Source organism: Telopea speciosissima, chromosome 4 (genome assembly GCF_018873765.1).
Source record: "Telopea speciosissima isolate NSW1024214 ecotype Mountain lineage chromosome 4, Tspe_v1, whole genome shotgun sequence".
In the NCBI taxonomy this organism is placed as follows: domain Eukaryota; kingdom Viridiplantae; phylum Streptophyta; class Magnoliopsida; order Proteales; family Proteaceae; genus Telopea; species Telopea speciosissima.
This window is the reverse complement of record NC_057919.1, coordinates 65,701,513-65,718,966: the sequence shown is the minus strand read 5'-3', so window position 1 is coordinate 65,718,966 and position 17,454 is coordinate 65,701,513. Positions and strand designations below refer to the sequence as shown.

Below are 17,454 nucleotides of genomic sequence, written 5' to 3'. Positions count from 1 at the left end.
TACATCAATATATATATATATATTAAAAACTTTAAATGTCTCACACACTTTCTTATAAAATATATTGATATAAAGATAGTAAGTGGTATAATATATTTTATTATAGTGTTATTTTATGTAAAATTAATAATTTTCTTCACAACCCAGCCGAACCTACCCAACCTAGTCCATGCATCTCCCTTTCCCATTCCCATAATCAAGATCAATCAAGGTCAGCCCGACCTGACCTTGACTCAGGGCTAGAGTCGGATTTTTCAAGCCTTGAGTCAAGGTCGGCTGGGCTTAGACCCGGACCCAACTAAGAGAAAATTCCCAGCCAATTCGACCCTATTACAGACCTAATTATTAGCGTAGTATTAGGTCATATTAAACACACCTTAATGGTATGAAATTCAGTTTTATGTGTAGACCTAAGACATAATTCTTTTAATGAGAAAGGAAGTACCAATTTTATTGTAGGTTTGGTCTGTACTCTCACGCTGACCCATTAAGTGTTGAGCACAAAGAACCTAAGGGTGTGGTGAGAAGATGGTAGACAAGGTCAATCAACACAAGAGATGAAGTTGTGAAGGAAAACAAGAAAAAGGAATTACTTTACTTCAAACATGAATTCAAGTATATCACTAACCCATTTTGTTCTTGTTGAATGTATTTCCATTGATCTTCATGATTAAGCTTCTGCATTTAGTTCAAGCTATCACTTTTGGCTTGTTATTGTTGAAACAGATATAACTAAGATTGAATCTAGCCATCACCATACGCCAAATTGGGCCCCTGCATGTGCAGTTGGCATGGTATTTCTTGTCATTAAGTTTAGGTAGCCATTGTTTCTGGCATTTTTGTGTGTATTTGATTGAGAAATTCTTTTCTTCTTCTTTAACAGTTCCTACCTAGCTACTGAATTTTTTATGGTTTTGCCCTTCTCTTCCTCGGTGTAACAAAATATATTTCTTTTGTTCACAAAATTGCATGTCTATGTGTGAAGTTGTCCAATGTTTATTGACTATTGAAATTTTAAATGATTTTAAATTGATGATTTAAAATATTAATTTTAGTTCTAAGTGACCAATAGATGTGACTATTGGACGGCATGTCCGAGTAATTAATTAACATACATGTCTTGTGAAAATTAAAGACACAGTTATTGGACATGTCTTTTAAAGATAATCTTTGACAATATCTATTTTTAATCCGATAAATAGAGAACGGTCAAATCCAATTCTTAATAATTTTTAAAGATAATCCCAACTTTTTTTATTTATAATTTTTATATTATGATCTTTTTATTTTTCCAATTAAGTACAATTAACTTCTAAATTACTCAAAGGGACACAATAAGTGAGTGCAGTAGGGGTGGGTGTCTATGGTTTTAAAGGAAGTGTCCCGCAACTTAGCCCCCATATATCATTTCCTTGGGGATTTTCTCTTACTTTTAGGATAAGTTTTCTCCCGGATAAAGGACAGTGGAACACCAACAATTCGTTGTTGTCCACGCGAAAGTACTATGTGAAATCTTTAATCTTTTTTCTCCTTTTCCTCTATCAGTTTATCCCTATCCCATAGGTACAACATTTGAGTCAATAGAGAACCCTTTCTATGGTATATATGGTGACAGTAAAAAAAAAAAACCGCCACTATTAGAATGGTGGAGGATTTTACGGTCGCTAAAGATGATTTTTTTTGTTTTTTGGGTGTGATGATACCTCCCAAGGAAAATCCTGGGTTCCAAGTCATGAGTTACTGTGAGCTTATCCATGTGGTTATGCACTCTTCGAATATGATTTCATTCTCTAAAAGATCCTAGCTTTCATGTTTTGGTCGATTATCTTTTCGATGACTTATGTCGTGTTGAAGAGATATCTATATGATGCGATCTTAGCATAAGGCCGGTAGTAGCAACAGAACAGAGGAAAGTATAAAGTATACAGATTTTTTATTATTATTTTAATATTAGTTAATGATCTTGGCTCGGTGAGTCCTTTTTTCCGTGATGAACTATTGTCATCAATCCTATGTTTCTTCTATGTGGACCGAAGAGAAAGGGTAGGGGGAGGGGCTCAGTGGGAAGAGAATTATACCATGAGAGAAGCAAGGACATCAACATATTTCAAATATACAATATAGATTCTAGCAATGCAATGTACTTGGGCCCTAATGTCGATCTGAATGAATCAGCCTTTTCACGTTGGTAAATTTTTGCCCCAACACATCCCACCACGGCTCACATCTCTTGAATGGACTTTTTTTTTTTGTGATTAATTATTTTTTGGGTTTTGCTAAGTGATTACTTTTGTTAAGATTTGTGACGGCTGGAATGGTTACTGTAATCATTCTTTGATCTACCATAATGAATTAGTTTCTCTAAACCGTTGCAATGGTTGATGTTTATGTTTTATAACATAAATTAAAATTGAGAGTTAATAGTTTATCACTATTTGTAGTTTTACAACCGTTGGGTTTTGGTTGATGCCTTTTAACAAACAGATGATTGGTATTTTTGTTCTTGGGACTTTTCAAAACATAAGAGTAGTTTAATGGATTACATGTGATGGGGGCTTTTTCTATGGCGCAAAAACTCACTAAGTACTGTAGCAACCTTAGCCCACTCGCCGCAATGTCCACAAGGGGGTTAGCATTGTTGCAACTGCACCCACGTTGGTACTACCAAAGCTACAGCCAAGCCACACACCCCAAGGACCACACTTTAAGCCACTGTTGCATGGGTTGTGGTCAAGCCTAAGCTACCCAGGTTAGGGACCAGGTGAGCTGATGACCCACCTTTGTACGCAGTCGAATCTGGTCTAATGGGCCTAAATCAACCATATATTTCTTCAAGTCTTTATTTAATAATGGGTAGTTTTGAATTTTGGGATTTGTTCAAAATATTCAATAACTTGATTTATAATAATGGAGTCAATTCTTTATTTGTTATTTTGCGTGCCTCTTTGTTATTCGTCGATGCAGTTATTGTTTTAAGTTTGAATGATTCGTTAACTAAACCAAATAATACTTCTTTGCTTTTTGATTCGGTTTATTCTAAATTATGTGAATATAGACAATGTGTTCACAAGTTATTTATATTAATATACATGGAAAATATGAAATTCATGTTTGAAGACTTTAGGCTGTGTTTGGTATGCATGCTAGGTCAATTTTACATTCTCAGACGATAAAAATAACTATTTTTATTATCCGAGAATGTTAAATCAACTTGGAATGCATACAAATGCAGCCTAAGCTTTCATTTGGGTTGTTTCAATCAAGTGATCTAGTTAAGACAAGACGACATTTGAGCCAAATTATATTTTATGGATTTACCTTATAGTTTGTCTAGCTATTTGGACCAAGTGTAAGGCAACGTGATTTTAGTTACCCAATGATATTTTTGTAATTGTAAGGTTTTGTATTCAAGTCAATCATCAAATTGGAATACTATTTTAGTGAGTATATGTTGCATCATATTCATTGATAATTTGTTCAATAACATGTTTGAGATTTTCTATTTAGTAGTCGAATTTGTTTGAATATTAATCCCACAAGATCAAATTAGAATTTAATTATTCTAATATAATGGTGGTTAAAGTCTTTTTGTTTTTTTTGGTTGATGGCCGTTAAAGTCAAGTGGTTTAGTTTATTGGTTATTCAAGCTAAGTGACATTGTTTGTTATAATACATGTAGATATTAGATTATTTTTTATAGATATCTGCAAGTATGCTTTAGAATGTATTTTGCATGCAATTGAAATTGAAAATTGCATGGAAAGGGGTATTTGAATTTCTATGAATTTCTTCAGTTGACCTTGTATTTTGCAATATGCAATTGTTAACATACAAATGAAAATACTTGATTATTTTCATGTTAAAAGATATTATGTAAGTGTGAGAACTTTTCTCCTAATACGCATTCTCATTCTATTATTGTAAAGTTGGCATGTGAGTATATAAGATACTAGTAAAATCCCAAATTGTGAGGGTATTGTGAGAATTGAAAACATTGCATGTTGAATCTCTATTTAGAAAGACAATTGAATTTAATTAGAAGTGTCAAATTTCTTTTTTAATTGTTTGATTTTGAATAGAATCTATAAGATGAGCCTCGATTCAGTTATGAAATTCATTATTATGTTATTTGTGTAAATTATATTTCTAATACAAGAGAATTTTTTGCTACTAGTGGTTATATATTCATTTTAGGTGGTGAGATGCTTTCAGAGAAATCTGTTAAACAGTAAATAGTCAACCTTTCGAACTATTGCTGAATCCATGGGTAGGCAAGAGACAATCTGGCGAATTGAAACACCTTAATTTTTGGTCGATCATATAACTAAGAAATTTAGCTACAGATATACCATTATTACCTAAGTTTGTGCCTTCTATATATCTATATTGTGATAGTAAAACAATTATTGTAAATCATAAAAGCAAAATTTATAATGGTAAAAAAAGACATATACAACTTAGACATAACTTGGCAAGGTAGTATATAAATGAAGGGACACTGTCTTCTGTGCCGTAGTGCAGGCTGTGCCCAGGCACATGGGGGTGGGCGCAATGACCACCCTGCCCCCCTGAGTGGTAGGCCCATGTGCATGGGCGCAACCTATAATACGGCACAAAGAACATTCTCCCATAAATGAAGATACCACTACTATCGACTTATGAAGTTGGAGAGGAATATAGCAAATATGCTTACAAAGACTTAGATCACCAAAATTATTTATTAGATATGCAAAGGTATAGGCTTTAGACTTAAATCATGAATCAAGGTGATGGACATGTAGCATATGTAATGAGAAATCCATGGAATTAGATCCAAAAGGTAAAAACGAAGTCATTGGATGATTTAACTAGTACAATCATAATATGCATATTTCGATTAGATGAAAAAGACTGCCTTTTTTTTTTTATGAGAAAAACCTTTTATTGATTAGAGAGAGCAAAAGGTTTGTACATCATATAGGAAGGGTGGTATACATGTTCTATTAGTGAGAGAAAAAAGGGCTAAAGAACGTAGAGTGCGAGACCATATATTGTTTTTATGCTTAAAATTTACACTGGAGAAGTTTGAAGTTAGTTCAGCTAGTTCTCCAGTGTAAATTTACACTTGTCCTGTTGGGATTTCAAAAAGCCGTGTAGAGTACGGTTATGGATCCATATTTCTTTGAGATGGATTTTATCAGTCACAGCGTGTTTCCACCCATGCAAGATTTCAAGGAGCTCAGCCTTCATTTCGTTGGTCGAACAAGAAAATCCTGTAGATGTTAGATGTTAAAACACTCTGGCCATCAAGCAAAAAGCAATAGGCCTATCTTATTAGGCCTATGGAAGGTTCACAAAGACCTGCGCAACATAAAACAGGTAATTTCACTGCAAGGTTAGTTTGAGATTTAGCTTTAAAATCATTTTGCGTGCAAGTGAGAGGATCAATCAATTGATTATTAAAACGTGGTGGGACTAAATTTAGATCCAGAATCCATCTAAAAACATTTAAAAGGACGGGGGTGGGGTCAGCCGTAGCTAGACCACAAATTACTTTGTTTCTTACATGCCAAATGAAGTAACATGTTATTATGACAATAGAAAAAAACCAAGAAGCAGTTGGTTTATCCATGGCTTTTGATTGAAAGAGGGAAGCACAAAGTTGTGCCAAACTTATCCATGGCTTTTGATTGAAAGAGGGAAGCACAAAGTTGTGCCAAACTAGAGTTGCTTAGGTGCTCAGTTCTGAGTCCGAGGGGTCCGCAGACCCAGATACGCTTAGTCCATTCACAAGATAGAAAGAGATGCCAATGAGATTCATCATGAGCACCACAGAAAACACATGTAGGCTCGATCGATATCCATTTTGAGAGTGTGGCCTTGACAGGTAAACCTGCATTTAAGACACGCCAAAAAAACATTTTAAATTTCAGATGTATATTTAGTTTCCAGAAAAAACGCCACCATTTGGAAACAAGGGTCTTGCTTTGTAATTGTGGAATTAAAAAGTTTGTTGCATGTCGAGTGGAGAAGCTTCCTTCATTTGTTAGGGAGCATCTCCAGCTGTCCTCTGAATCTGAAATATTCACTTTAGAGATCTCATGGTTGAAACAGCTAGGAAAAAAAAGTGAAAGGAAAACTGAATTCCAACTTTGATTAGTGATGAGATCGCTTACCATACATAAAGATCTGTCATAAAAATTCAATGGTAAGCAGTGATCAGGGGTAGTCGGGATCCATGGGTCATACCAACAGTAGGTATCTTGATCATTTCCAATCTTCCTCTACACAATTTTCTTGAGATTAGGCAGCAAGATCGCAATACTATTCCAGACCCATGATTCTTTTTTCTTTCCCACAGTGGGTTTGAAAATAGATGTTTTGAGGAAGTATTTGGTTTTGAGCACTTTAGCCCATAGGGAGGACTCTTCTGTGATGAGTCTCCATCCAAGCTTGAGGATTATGGCTTTGTTGTGGGTATGAGATTTGTGAATACCCAACCCCCCTGTGTAGTAGGGGTGCAAATTTTATCCCAACCAATGAGGTGGGTTTTGTGTTTATTTGGAGAGTCATTATTCCAAAACTTGAGATAGATAGAATCTAAGGAGGAGCATGTTTTTTTTGGGAAAAGAAAGCATGACATCAGGTAAGGTGTGGAGGTAAGGACAGATTGAATTAACACACGTCTGCCTACAAAGGAGAGACAGTTAGCTTTCCACAAGCTTAATTTAGATTGGAGTCTCTGAACAATGGGTTCTAAATCCCTGACCTTGGATCTATGATGGAACAGTTTGGTTCCAAGATAAAGAGAGTCAGATTTCATTTCCTTTATGCCTAGGATGGAGCAGATTCTCCTTTTCTTATCAAAACTGGTGTTTTTGCTGAAGTGGATTTCACGTTTAGAAAAATTAATTTCTTGATCTATAAGGTCAGAAAATAGTTCAAGGGTGGCTTTGATTGAGAGGATGTCCTCTTCAGAGTTTCTACAGAAAATGAAGGTGTCATCAGCAAAAAAAAGGTGGGTGATTTCAAGGGCACTTTTGGCTACTTTAATCCCTTTAAAGGCTCCAGTTTCCCTAACAGCCTCAAGCAAGTGAGAGAGCACTTCCATGGTGAGGAGGAAAAGGTAGGGATTGAGGGGGCAGCCCTGTCTAAGTCTATTGGAAGGTCTAAAGTAGCCAAAATGACTACCATTGATTTTGAAAGAGAAAGAGGTGCTGCTAATTAGAGAATTTACCAAAGAGATCCACTTATCCAAGAATCCAAGATAACCCAAAATTTTGTAGATCATTGTCCATTCGACTTTGTCATAAGCTTTGGACATGTTGAGTTTGAGAGCAACAAAACCAGTTTACCCTCTCTTTTTGGTGTTTAGGTAATGAAAAATTTCATGGGCAATGGAGATGTTATCAGAAATCTGTCGGCCTTGGATGAAGGCAGTCTGGTTGGGAGAGATAAAGAGGGGAAGGTGGTTCCTGAATCGATTTGCCATAATTTTTGCAATGATCTTGTAAGATACATTGCAGAGGCTGATAGGTCTAAAATCAGAGGCTTTCAGGGCAGTTTCAAATTTGGGAATCATGCATAAAAGGGTGTGGTACATCCCGTAGGTAGATTCCCATTGGAGAAGGAGGTGACAAATTGGAAAACATCTTCAGATAGTAGGTTCCAAAAGGTTTGATAAAAATAGGCTTGGTAGCCATGAGAATCCGGGGCTTTGAAAGCTCCAATAGAGAAAGCAGCAGATTTTATTTCATTCAGAGATGGACCATCAGTAAGGATGTGATCAGTGGGTTCCAAGACTTTATTGAATAAACATTCAACAAAGGAAGTGTCCAGGGGGTTAGAGGAGGTGAAGATCTTGGAGAGATGGTTTGAGAAAATGCCAGCAGTAAGTATGGGGTCTTCAGTTTTGACACCTTCATCATTGTAAAGAGAGAGGATGTGTCTTTTCTTAAGGTTGGCTTTGGTCATGGAGTGGTAAAATTTAGTATTTCTGTCACCATCACGGATATAGGCAAAGACAATGCCTATTTCGATTAGATGAAAAAGACATACTCACTGCAATGGACTGAGGGTGAGTGATAAAACTCTTAATTAGACAAGAATATTATTAGATGTGGGTATGTTAATTGTAGTGCATATTGAGTTTGCTAGACCTAAGTAGGTGTAGATATGAGATCGCCTCCAATGAGAATTTTATGAACGAATCCTCTAAACGTTTTATGAGTCTAAGATGAGGACAAGACCAAAATATCTACAATAGATGGGTCTTATTGAATAGTCAAATAATTAGACATGGATTATAAGTCATCGGCTATAACGGTGAAGAAAGGTTCAAGAAATCCTAACTTTGTCTATGCTTGACGTATCAAACATAGGGTAGATTCAAGTCCAAGGTTGGTTACAATAAGATTATAACTTTTTTGTCTTTTTAAGATAACTTTTTTTCTTTTTTTTTTTTCTGACAATGACATCATAATGACGAGTCACTTTCTTGTTTCTACTGGTATTGAAAACCCCTTTTTATCCTAACCTTGAATAACTTTTAAAAATAAGACAAGAGGCCAAAAAAGTAAAATTACGACTCCTTAATTCACATAACAAGAAGAAGCACCCTATTTTATATCTAGATTTTTTGTGGGGTAAGAACTCTACAAAAAAAAAAAAAAAATAGCAGAAAATAAACTAGATAAATCGTCAGCACTAGATAACCTATTAGCCCTCGCATTTTCGGCCAACCTTTTGTCAACAGAAATCGAAACAGAAGACTTAAAGTTATAGATACATCCATGAGCTTAAATACAGAAGAAATGGATAAAAAAAAGCATAAACAAGAAACTCATTCAGAGTATGATTTCCATTAGCTATGGAACAAATCCTATGAAGTTATCAGCATTAGATGGTTCAGATATGACCAAATTATTACAATTATGCAAGAAAAATTGTTACTGGTATGAAGTATGGACCCAGAAATACTATTACACATTTAAACCCCCCCCCCCCAAAAAAAAAAAAAAGATAAATAAAAGAAGCACTATTACACACTTCGGGTTCCAGTCTTCAAATACATATATTTCCCCGTTCATGGTCAGCCTATTAATGTAAGTAACAAATAAATAGTGTACAACAAATGTGGGCTTTAAAGGCAAATGGATTAAATCCATCATCTAATCTTGGAAGGGCTGTTTAATAGTACCTTCACTGCACACTTTCCGATTTGAAACTTGAAAGTATGCTTTACCTCTTATTGTTATGTTCTGTAATATTTCCCTGTACAGTATGGGAACAAGGCCCTCAAATGATCAGTGTCCCATTTAAACAAGGATCTGTGATCTGGCAGCACCACGGGAGCACTTTATGCGGCCAGTTTTGCTCAACGCACAGACACACATCTCAAGCAGCTCATAGTCCTCTTCCAGGCACAGCAAGGATGCCATTTCTGGTTTCTCCAATAGCATTTTTGAAGTCAGGAACCCTGCGATTGTCCATGTCTGGTACAGCCGGGATTGCTTGCCTATAAACCTTCCATTTTTGGTGTCATAATATTCAGGCCACTGATCCACTGAGAGCCTCCGCTCTGCCAAATCAACCGCCTTTCTGGCCAGTTCTGGACGCCCCATCTTAATGCAGGCTAGGGTGAACTGAAATATTCCCCCAGAAGAAAATATTAGAACAAGGCCAATAAAACACAAAAGACCCGAAAATCCAGACCCAAAGACAGGACAAAACTGTCACTGTACTGGCCCACAACACCTGACAAATATTAAGTTTCTCAACAGAATTCAAAGGGTCCAGACCTAGATCTCCTGGGATAAAGTGCTTAGGATGAACCTAATCTATCTTACCAATGGATACTACTTTCCTGCAAATCAGTACATATATCTCCAATGAAATGCAGCAATAATGTGGTAATGATGGTCAGGTTCATCAAATAGGATCCACTTAAACCTCGGAGATCGGGATCCTGGCCCAGAATGTCCACTTGGAATCCTGATCTGATCTGAACCTGAGTGAAAATGTCAGATAGCAGGAACGCCATTTCTGAGTTATTTTGGTACAGATATTGGATCCACCAGGGATCTTGATCCAATCACAATACTCGAAACTGATCATGAGTTTAAGCAAACAGTAAACAGAAATAGGATTACAATATTCAACAACCATAACCTTATCCCAACTAAATGGAGTCGGCTACATGGATCCGAAGAGGCCATGACAGTAATAGAAATAAGAGGAGGGAGTAAAAAAACGTAAAAAAGGTAGTAAAAAAGATTTTATATATATATATATGAGAGAGTTTCCTACAATGGGGCAGTGCCATTAATGACATATCACCCCCTCACATAAACAATGATATGTGAGGGGAGGTGCAATTTCATTTTTGAGCTGGCGTTGTACAAAACTTTTTACCATATATATATATATATATATATATATATGAAGAGCAAATCCAAGCATACCTGCCATAGAAGAGTCGGCCAAGAACCACCGTTGTGGTAGGACCAAGGTCTGCATAAGTGAAAATATTGAGGAAGTTCAGTATCTATAACTAGGTAAAGAATTTGATAAGCACTATGTTGTCAGCAAGTAGAATTTCAAATCTAATAGTGTTTTCCATCCCAAATTGTCTCCAAAACAAGTCAATAAAGCATAGAAAGACACCTGCTGAAACTCATAAAACTCTGCAGAAAAACTCACGTATTCTTTGGGTCACTGCCTGTGATTATACGCCACTCCTCATACTCCAGAGCAGGGTAGCATATCTTAAGAGGCATATGCCCCACAAGATCATCCCATTTGGCTTCAATCAGATTTAAAATACCCTCATTTTGTTTTGGAGTACTTAAAGATGATACAATGGCCCACAGATTGCCTAGAGTGAAGAACCTAAAATCCATGTGAGCGGGCTGTAGATTGCCAATGAGATAACCACCTTTGTCTGGAAACCAATCAACTAGCCAAGTAGGAATTTGCTCGGGATATATATTGAACTTGTTGATGGCGTCTGTTGAGTATTCCTCTGTCTTGTAGCGGTATATTTCGTTCATCTTCTTCATATCAACCCAATAATATTCCCTAATGTGGAATGACAATGCACTCAGTCTGTTATTGATGGCCCTCACCAAATTCTTGGATCCATCATTGACAGAGAGCATCTCACGGGAGCACCTCAGGGCTGAGTAGAACAAGGTCTGCAGTTCCAAATGTGTTAAGCAGATGACTTATCAAAATACAAGACAGAAAATATTAAAGACGCCAGACTAAGAATTATAATAAGTACGTAGACTGGGTGTTTTAGATTAACGAGAACAAAGAACTTGAGCAGTTACTTATGATTTTCCTATGCTTATAAAAAAGAATCTCTTTCAAAACTTTTCATGTTAAAAAGGATCAAAACTCCACTCCCACCCCCCCAAGGATCAAATTTGGAAAATCTGTCAAAAGATTCTATACACACCTTTCCCAATCATTCCCTCAAAAGTGTCAAAACAACAAAACAAACCTTCTATTAGTTTTGAACAACTTGTCAATAGGATTTGTGGGCAGAAGTCAATCCTTTCAGCTAAGATAATAGAGAGAATCCCCAAACAAATTTCAGGGTAGAATTTGAAGATGTCAGACTTAAAATGGGTGGACCTGAGCACTATGTACAGGTTTCCAACAGACAAAAGAAGTAATATATTTTCTAATAAATGATGAATGTTTAATTAAGCAAGAGGTGTGATAGCACAGAAAAAGATATCCTCTTAGCAACCTTTATGGCTAAATAAATCAAGGAAAGGGTTTTCCATACCAAAAAAAAAGAAGAAGGAAATGTTTAATTGGAAAAGGAAATCTGACAAAAACTTGCTTGAAGTGGTCAGGAAGAACATAAATGCTTCTGAGCTACAGCTAATATGTCTTTAAATGAAGGGAAATGGTAAAAAAGGATTTCATATAGCCAACCACTGTAAGGTAGGCCTAACTGAGTTTTGGAATATTAAGGTGAAAATATTGCCTGAAAAATAACATATTAAGGTAAAAAGTGTCAGGTGTAACAAGAAATTAGCTTTGAAACAATAAGGGAAATTTGTTGGAAGGTTATAAAGCCTCTCGTGGCAATACCACTTTCCTGATTAGCTCTACTATCAGGATAATGTCCGGAAAAACATTAGTTGCACCTGAAGACCTATGTGAGTACAAACATGAGTTCTCTAAGTATCAGAACTTTCTTTTGTAAGGACTCCTGTTTCTGTAAATACTCCCTCTAGTAAGTGTCTTTTATTTCTAACCGATGCTCATTACAACCATTGTTAGTATGTAAATGTTTGCAATATCTGAACTACGTTTGACCTAATCCCCACCTGGGGTACCTATGCAACATGGTACTTACACAGCCAATTTCCGTTCCTTATATATACTTCCACCTATTTTCAGTTATCATCTCCTTGTTTTGTTATCAGCTTTCAGAAATACGCCTGATTTGATCCCAATTCCAGGGTACGTAGGTAGCTTGACAATGTCCTTGTCAGGTTTGTTTTTACAAAAAATGTGTTTAAACCTTGAAGACAAAAGATCCTGAGCCTAAATGTTCCCCTATCACCTGAAATTATTCCAGTGATAGTTTATAAAAAACATACATATAAAGGTTAGCACACACATCAGAACATGTTACAACATCAGTTCCTGATTTTACTCTCTATAATGGGAGAGGGGGGGGGGGGGGAATTGGCATGCATATTTGGTTCTCCTCAGATGACACACTGAAGAGAGGGGATATCTTACTTAAGTGTGTTTAAATATAGTTATCCATTTTTGCCACTGGAAGGGCTAGGATCACCAGTGAAAGCTTTTAGTCATGCACTTACCGCCTTGTCTTGTTCACAGCAGGCTGTATTCATTAATACCATTTCAGGTATTGCCCTCCCTCCCCCCCCCCCCCCCAAAAAAAAAAAAATTTAAAAATTTAAAAACTCGCTATCCACCTTGCATGTTGGCCCTAGAGTTCACATTTTGCTCATTGGGAAGCCTCAAGGGTTCACATCAATTTTACATATCAACAATTAAATGTAAACATCAAGTAAGCTTGACTTACTTGGATCTCAAGGGGGTGGCCATGAATCCCCATCCGCCGATCTATCATGCAGGAGCCATCAGTGACTAACAGGGAAGGGAACATGTCAAATCCATCAGTTAAACACAAATTCATTATCAGTTTGATGCCAGTCTGAACATCCACCCTTTCTTGCAATGCATAATCACCGGTTATCTTTCCATAAGCTCTCAACAAGATAATCCACCACAAACCTATCAAAGTAGTCAAGATACAAAATAACTTTCTTCAGAGCTCATCCCATTACTGATGTTTATACAAGAACTAGCCAAAAAATACGTTAAAAAAAAACAAGGTGTGGGAATATTTAAAGAACCACACAACAGCATCCAGATATTCACCATATGAATCATAACAATACCATATACCATAACTATAAACTTTAGTGATTCAACTGCTGGCATATGAAACCACAAAACACTAACCTGAATCCACTGGGGCAACACGCCCTATCGCTGACTCTCCAAAATCTGGGTCTAAGACTTCCTCAAATGCTCCATTACTGCCATCAAGGGGCACAGTTCTGACTTTAAAACTTGCTGGCATTAATCCTTGGCCTGGGCTGTAGCAGTCCACTGTTTTCTCCCAGCTCTGAAATAAAATACAGAACAAAACAATTTAGTAACAATGAGTAAGTCCAAACTTTTAACAATGTGTAAGCATGGCCCTTGAAGTCTGCCTTACAAAATTGAACAGAAGGGCTAATCAATAATTGATAAACCACAATAACATTCAAGATTCCATGAATTAATTAACATTTACCAAGTCAAGGACTCAAGACTAACAAAGCCGATGACACCCCATGACAAATATGACTCTCCCTCCCCCATTCTCTCCCCCACCCTCCAAAAAAAAAAAAAAAAAAAAAAACCCTACCCCTACAAGATCATAAGATGCAAATGAAGTGAAGTTCTGGTATGTAATGGGAGAAAGTATACGTGATAATGTGATATGATGCACAGCTATAGGCATCTGCTTTATAAGACAAATACTCCCACCTAGGAGATATCATGGTAAACAAAAATTACTTAGCATCTCTTGTTTTGATATTATGCCTATTTCAATTTCTGTGTTGGTAACTACCAGTTACCAACGTCAACACCCTACTAAGAGAAGGCCTCATGACTCACCAGTGACAATCACTCATTGATCTCTATTCAAACAAAACAAATTACTTTAAAGAAAAACACATAAAATATGCCTTAGATGGTGCTAATTGAGGAAAAAATAAATGACAAGATTAAAAATGTCTTAAGCTTACCTGTAATTGCAAAGTATGCAGGAGAAAGTTCCTCACAATCTCCCCTTCCCCATTGAGCAAGAATGCAAGAGCTGATGGGATAAAATCACGAATGAAGACCTGATCGTAATTGAGAGGCTGCTTGTCAGCAGGATTGTTAGCCGCAACAGTTCCCACGGGGCTTCCACAGTAATCCACAACAGAGTTACGTAGCAAATTCCACGCCACCTTTTCAATCTCCGACACCTCTCTTCGTTGAGTCGAGACGGCAGCATCATCCAGAACCTCCGAGTTTCCTAAATCTACATTCAAACGATTATCTTCTACTCTGTGTTCTTCTTCCTCTTTCCCAACACCAACATCTGTCTCGATCCTTTCTACCACAAGAGGCTTCACATTCATGCCACTTTGAATGTAAATCCTCTCGAAGCTCTTCTCGTTAACATGAGCCTCAGCGGAGGTGGAATGTTGCCGCACATCAGAGGCAACATTCAAAATCACAGAAGAAGCCCTACCTCTACCGAGGTTACAACAATCGGAAGAAACCCTAGAATGGCCCGAACTGGAATCGAGACGACGGAAGTGTCTCTGACTAGGATCGATTAGACGTGAAAACCCAAATAGTCGAGGAGAACAACGATGGAATTGGCGGTCTTGGACTAGTTTGGATCGAAAAGTCGGCAAATTATCAACAAAATGGTGATGACATCTCGGCTGTGAGGTTCCGAAGAAGACCGAACTTCTGCATCTAATTAGGATTCTACAACAGGGCTTCATGGTGTATATTCCGATGGAACCACTAGTATTCATACCACGAAAGGAATCGAAATTAAAAGGAAAAAATTGTAACTATACCTAATCGAGGAATTGTGAGATCAATCAATGTAAATATGTATATTTACAACTCTGTTTATCTTGAAAATTTGAAAAAACAGAGCTCCTAAGCTATATAAATAATGAAACCGAGAATCCAAAAAGAGAAAAAAAAGAAAGAAATTGGATGATCAAACAAGAAAAAAGAAACTCAATTATCCTTTACTTACAGCAAGAGGCAGTTAACGTGATCGGCAAGAAGAATGGTGAAGACGTAAAAAGAGAAATTAATCTTGCCGGAAGGAGAAGCTTGCGATATTTATAGGCGGCGTAATGGAAAGTTCGTCGACGGAGATTTCTTTGTTTGTTTTTTTTGTGAGGAGGGGGTGTTTAGGGAAAATATTATATACTGTTTGGGGGAACTTTCAGAGGATAAGAGGTGATTGAAATTACCAAAAGAACCCTAATTAGATTCTGGTTGTGTCGGGCCATGTGTGAATTGGGCGAAGCAAATAGCTGCAAAGTCCGACCTGAAGATCCGGCAAACATTAATATATTGCTGTAGGAATGTGGATCGGATCCGGAGCAAAATGATGGCTTTTGGGGGGAAAAGGTTAAAGAAATGCTCAGGGGTATAATGGTAAAAGTAGGTACTTGCGCGTTGTGTTTGTCTGAAAGATATTGGGATTTGGAAAAGTCAGTTGGTGCTAGTTGAAAAAGAGTTAAAAAAATGTGCGGAAATCGAGAAAAGGCCATGACTCCAGTTTTCCCAATGGATTTTTGACACGTGTTACAAATGGGTCCTCAGAGAAATCTTGGTTATTTTGCTTCGACAGCTGAAGACGAGTGCAGATCAGGTGGACCTTCCTTTGGGACCTGATCTCCACCCACATGGGATCCAGGGGACCCACAGAGGGGGTAGTGGATCCCCTGTGGGTCGAGATCGGGTCCAAGGACGATCCACGTACGTGGACCTGAACCGGGTTCGCTGAAGACTCCCACCTTTTTTGTTTTTGGTTTTTGTTTTTTGTAACTGAAGGTTCCCCTACTCACGAATTTTTTTCCCCTCAGATTTTTGCCCGGTACAGTTGTCCGGTTCTTCTCATAGGAGGCAAAAATGATGACCTAACCCCATCCAGGCAATATGTTCAAACAGAAGGTTAGGTCGTCATTTTCAACCCCTTTATAAGAAGAACCAAACAACTGTTTCGGACAGGAACCCAATTCCCAAAGATATGTATTTCCCACATAAACCCAAGTGCACGGTTGGTCCGGTTGGATTTCGGTCTGGTTACTGAAATCGGACTAATAAGTAATCAGTCAATGAAATTCAATCAAAATCAAATCTGATAGTTATTTGTCCAGGCGATTTCACTACCATATTGATTTCCTTTAAAAATCAGTTTTTTAAACTTGGTTTGACTTTTTCAAAATCTGATGAGTCGGACGAGTCAAATTTGATTAGGACGAATTAAAATTTTTTTTTATATTTTTTTAATGGGAGAAAGAATGCTATCTCGGTGTGTGCGGTGCACTGTCCTTGCACCCAGATACAAGGACATATAAAATGACCATCTTATCCCTATGAAAAGGTGAAAATTCCTAAGGATACAACGATCATTTCCCACACACCCAGGTAGGATTTCGTTTAATTGATAACCAAACTTATGGTGTATGAATAATACATGGCCCAATGAAAAAGGGGGAATAAAACACTCGATGAGTTTACATGACTCAAAAAAGAACACCAACTCAAAAGAAACTTGCACCGAGTCAAACCTGGCTTGGTCATTTTTTAAACCTTAGGCGAGTCTTCACGATTCTAGACTAGATTTCATGTGTTTTTTACTTTGACTTAGGGTAACTTACTCGTGGCAAAACTTGATTTTCCAAATATGCTTTTAATGGGCTCTTACAACCCTTTATTTGATTGGTCTTAGTTTTTCATATGTGATAATGTGGAAATAGACGGTTCTCTAACCAACTCTGGAGGCTACACTAACTCTCTCTCCTTCTCACATGAAATGACCTCTCTATCTCTATATACGAAATCTGTTTGTCGCTCCTCATTGGTGCATGCATGCTTCATGTAATTTGCTCGTAGAACCCTCTCCCATAAAAAAAGGGCAAGAGATCACTACTTAGTCGTGTAGCCCCTGTACCAAAGCAAGGGCCAATGAGAGTGTGTACACAGGCATCAACATGAATAGGATTTTTATTTTCCATAAGACAGAACAGTAATTTAGCATGCTTCTGAGTGTGGGGAACACGATCCCTATGACATACACAATGTGGAGATCTTGGCTTTACGCTCGAGTTATTATTA

General features: G+C 37.3%; 1 protein-coding gene across 1 annotated transcript; it reads right to left on the bottom strand.

The window, feature by feature from the left end:
* Positions 1-9,222: 9,222 nt before the first annotated feature.
* Positions 9,223-15,406, bottom strand: LOC122658821 (alkaline/neutral invertase A, mitochondrial-like). The gene is made up of 6 exons (XM_043853946.1): positions 14,337-15,406; positions 13,501-13,666; positions 13,058-13,269; positions 10,681-11,174; positions 10,443-10,491; positions 9,223-9,623 (listed from the first exon to the last, which is right to left on the bottom strand). Exons 1-6 carry the CDS (start codon positions 15,123-15,125, stop codon positions 9,297-9,299), a joined length of 2,037 nt encoding a protein of 678 aa, XP_043709881.1. The 5' UTR covers positions 15,126-15,406; the 3' UTR covers positions 9,223-9,296.
* Between the last annotated feature and the right edge of the window lie 2,048 nt (positions 15,407-17,454).

Coding starts and splice junctions, on each gene's coding strand:
- LOC122658821 (XM_043853946.1), bottom strand. CDS start 15,125: ATGAATACTAGTGGTTCCATCGGAATATACACCATGAAGCCCTGTTGT. Junction 13,667..14,336: donor TGCATACTTTGCAATTACAG/GTAAGCTTAAGA, acceptor ATTTTATTTCAG/AGCTGGGAGAAAACAGTGGA. Junction 13,270..13,500: donor TGTTGCCCCAGTGGATTCAG/GTTAGTGTTTTG, acceptor CTACTTTGATAG/GTTTGTGGTGGATTATCTTG.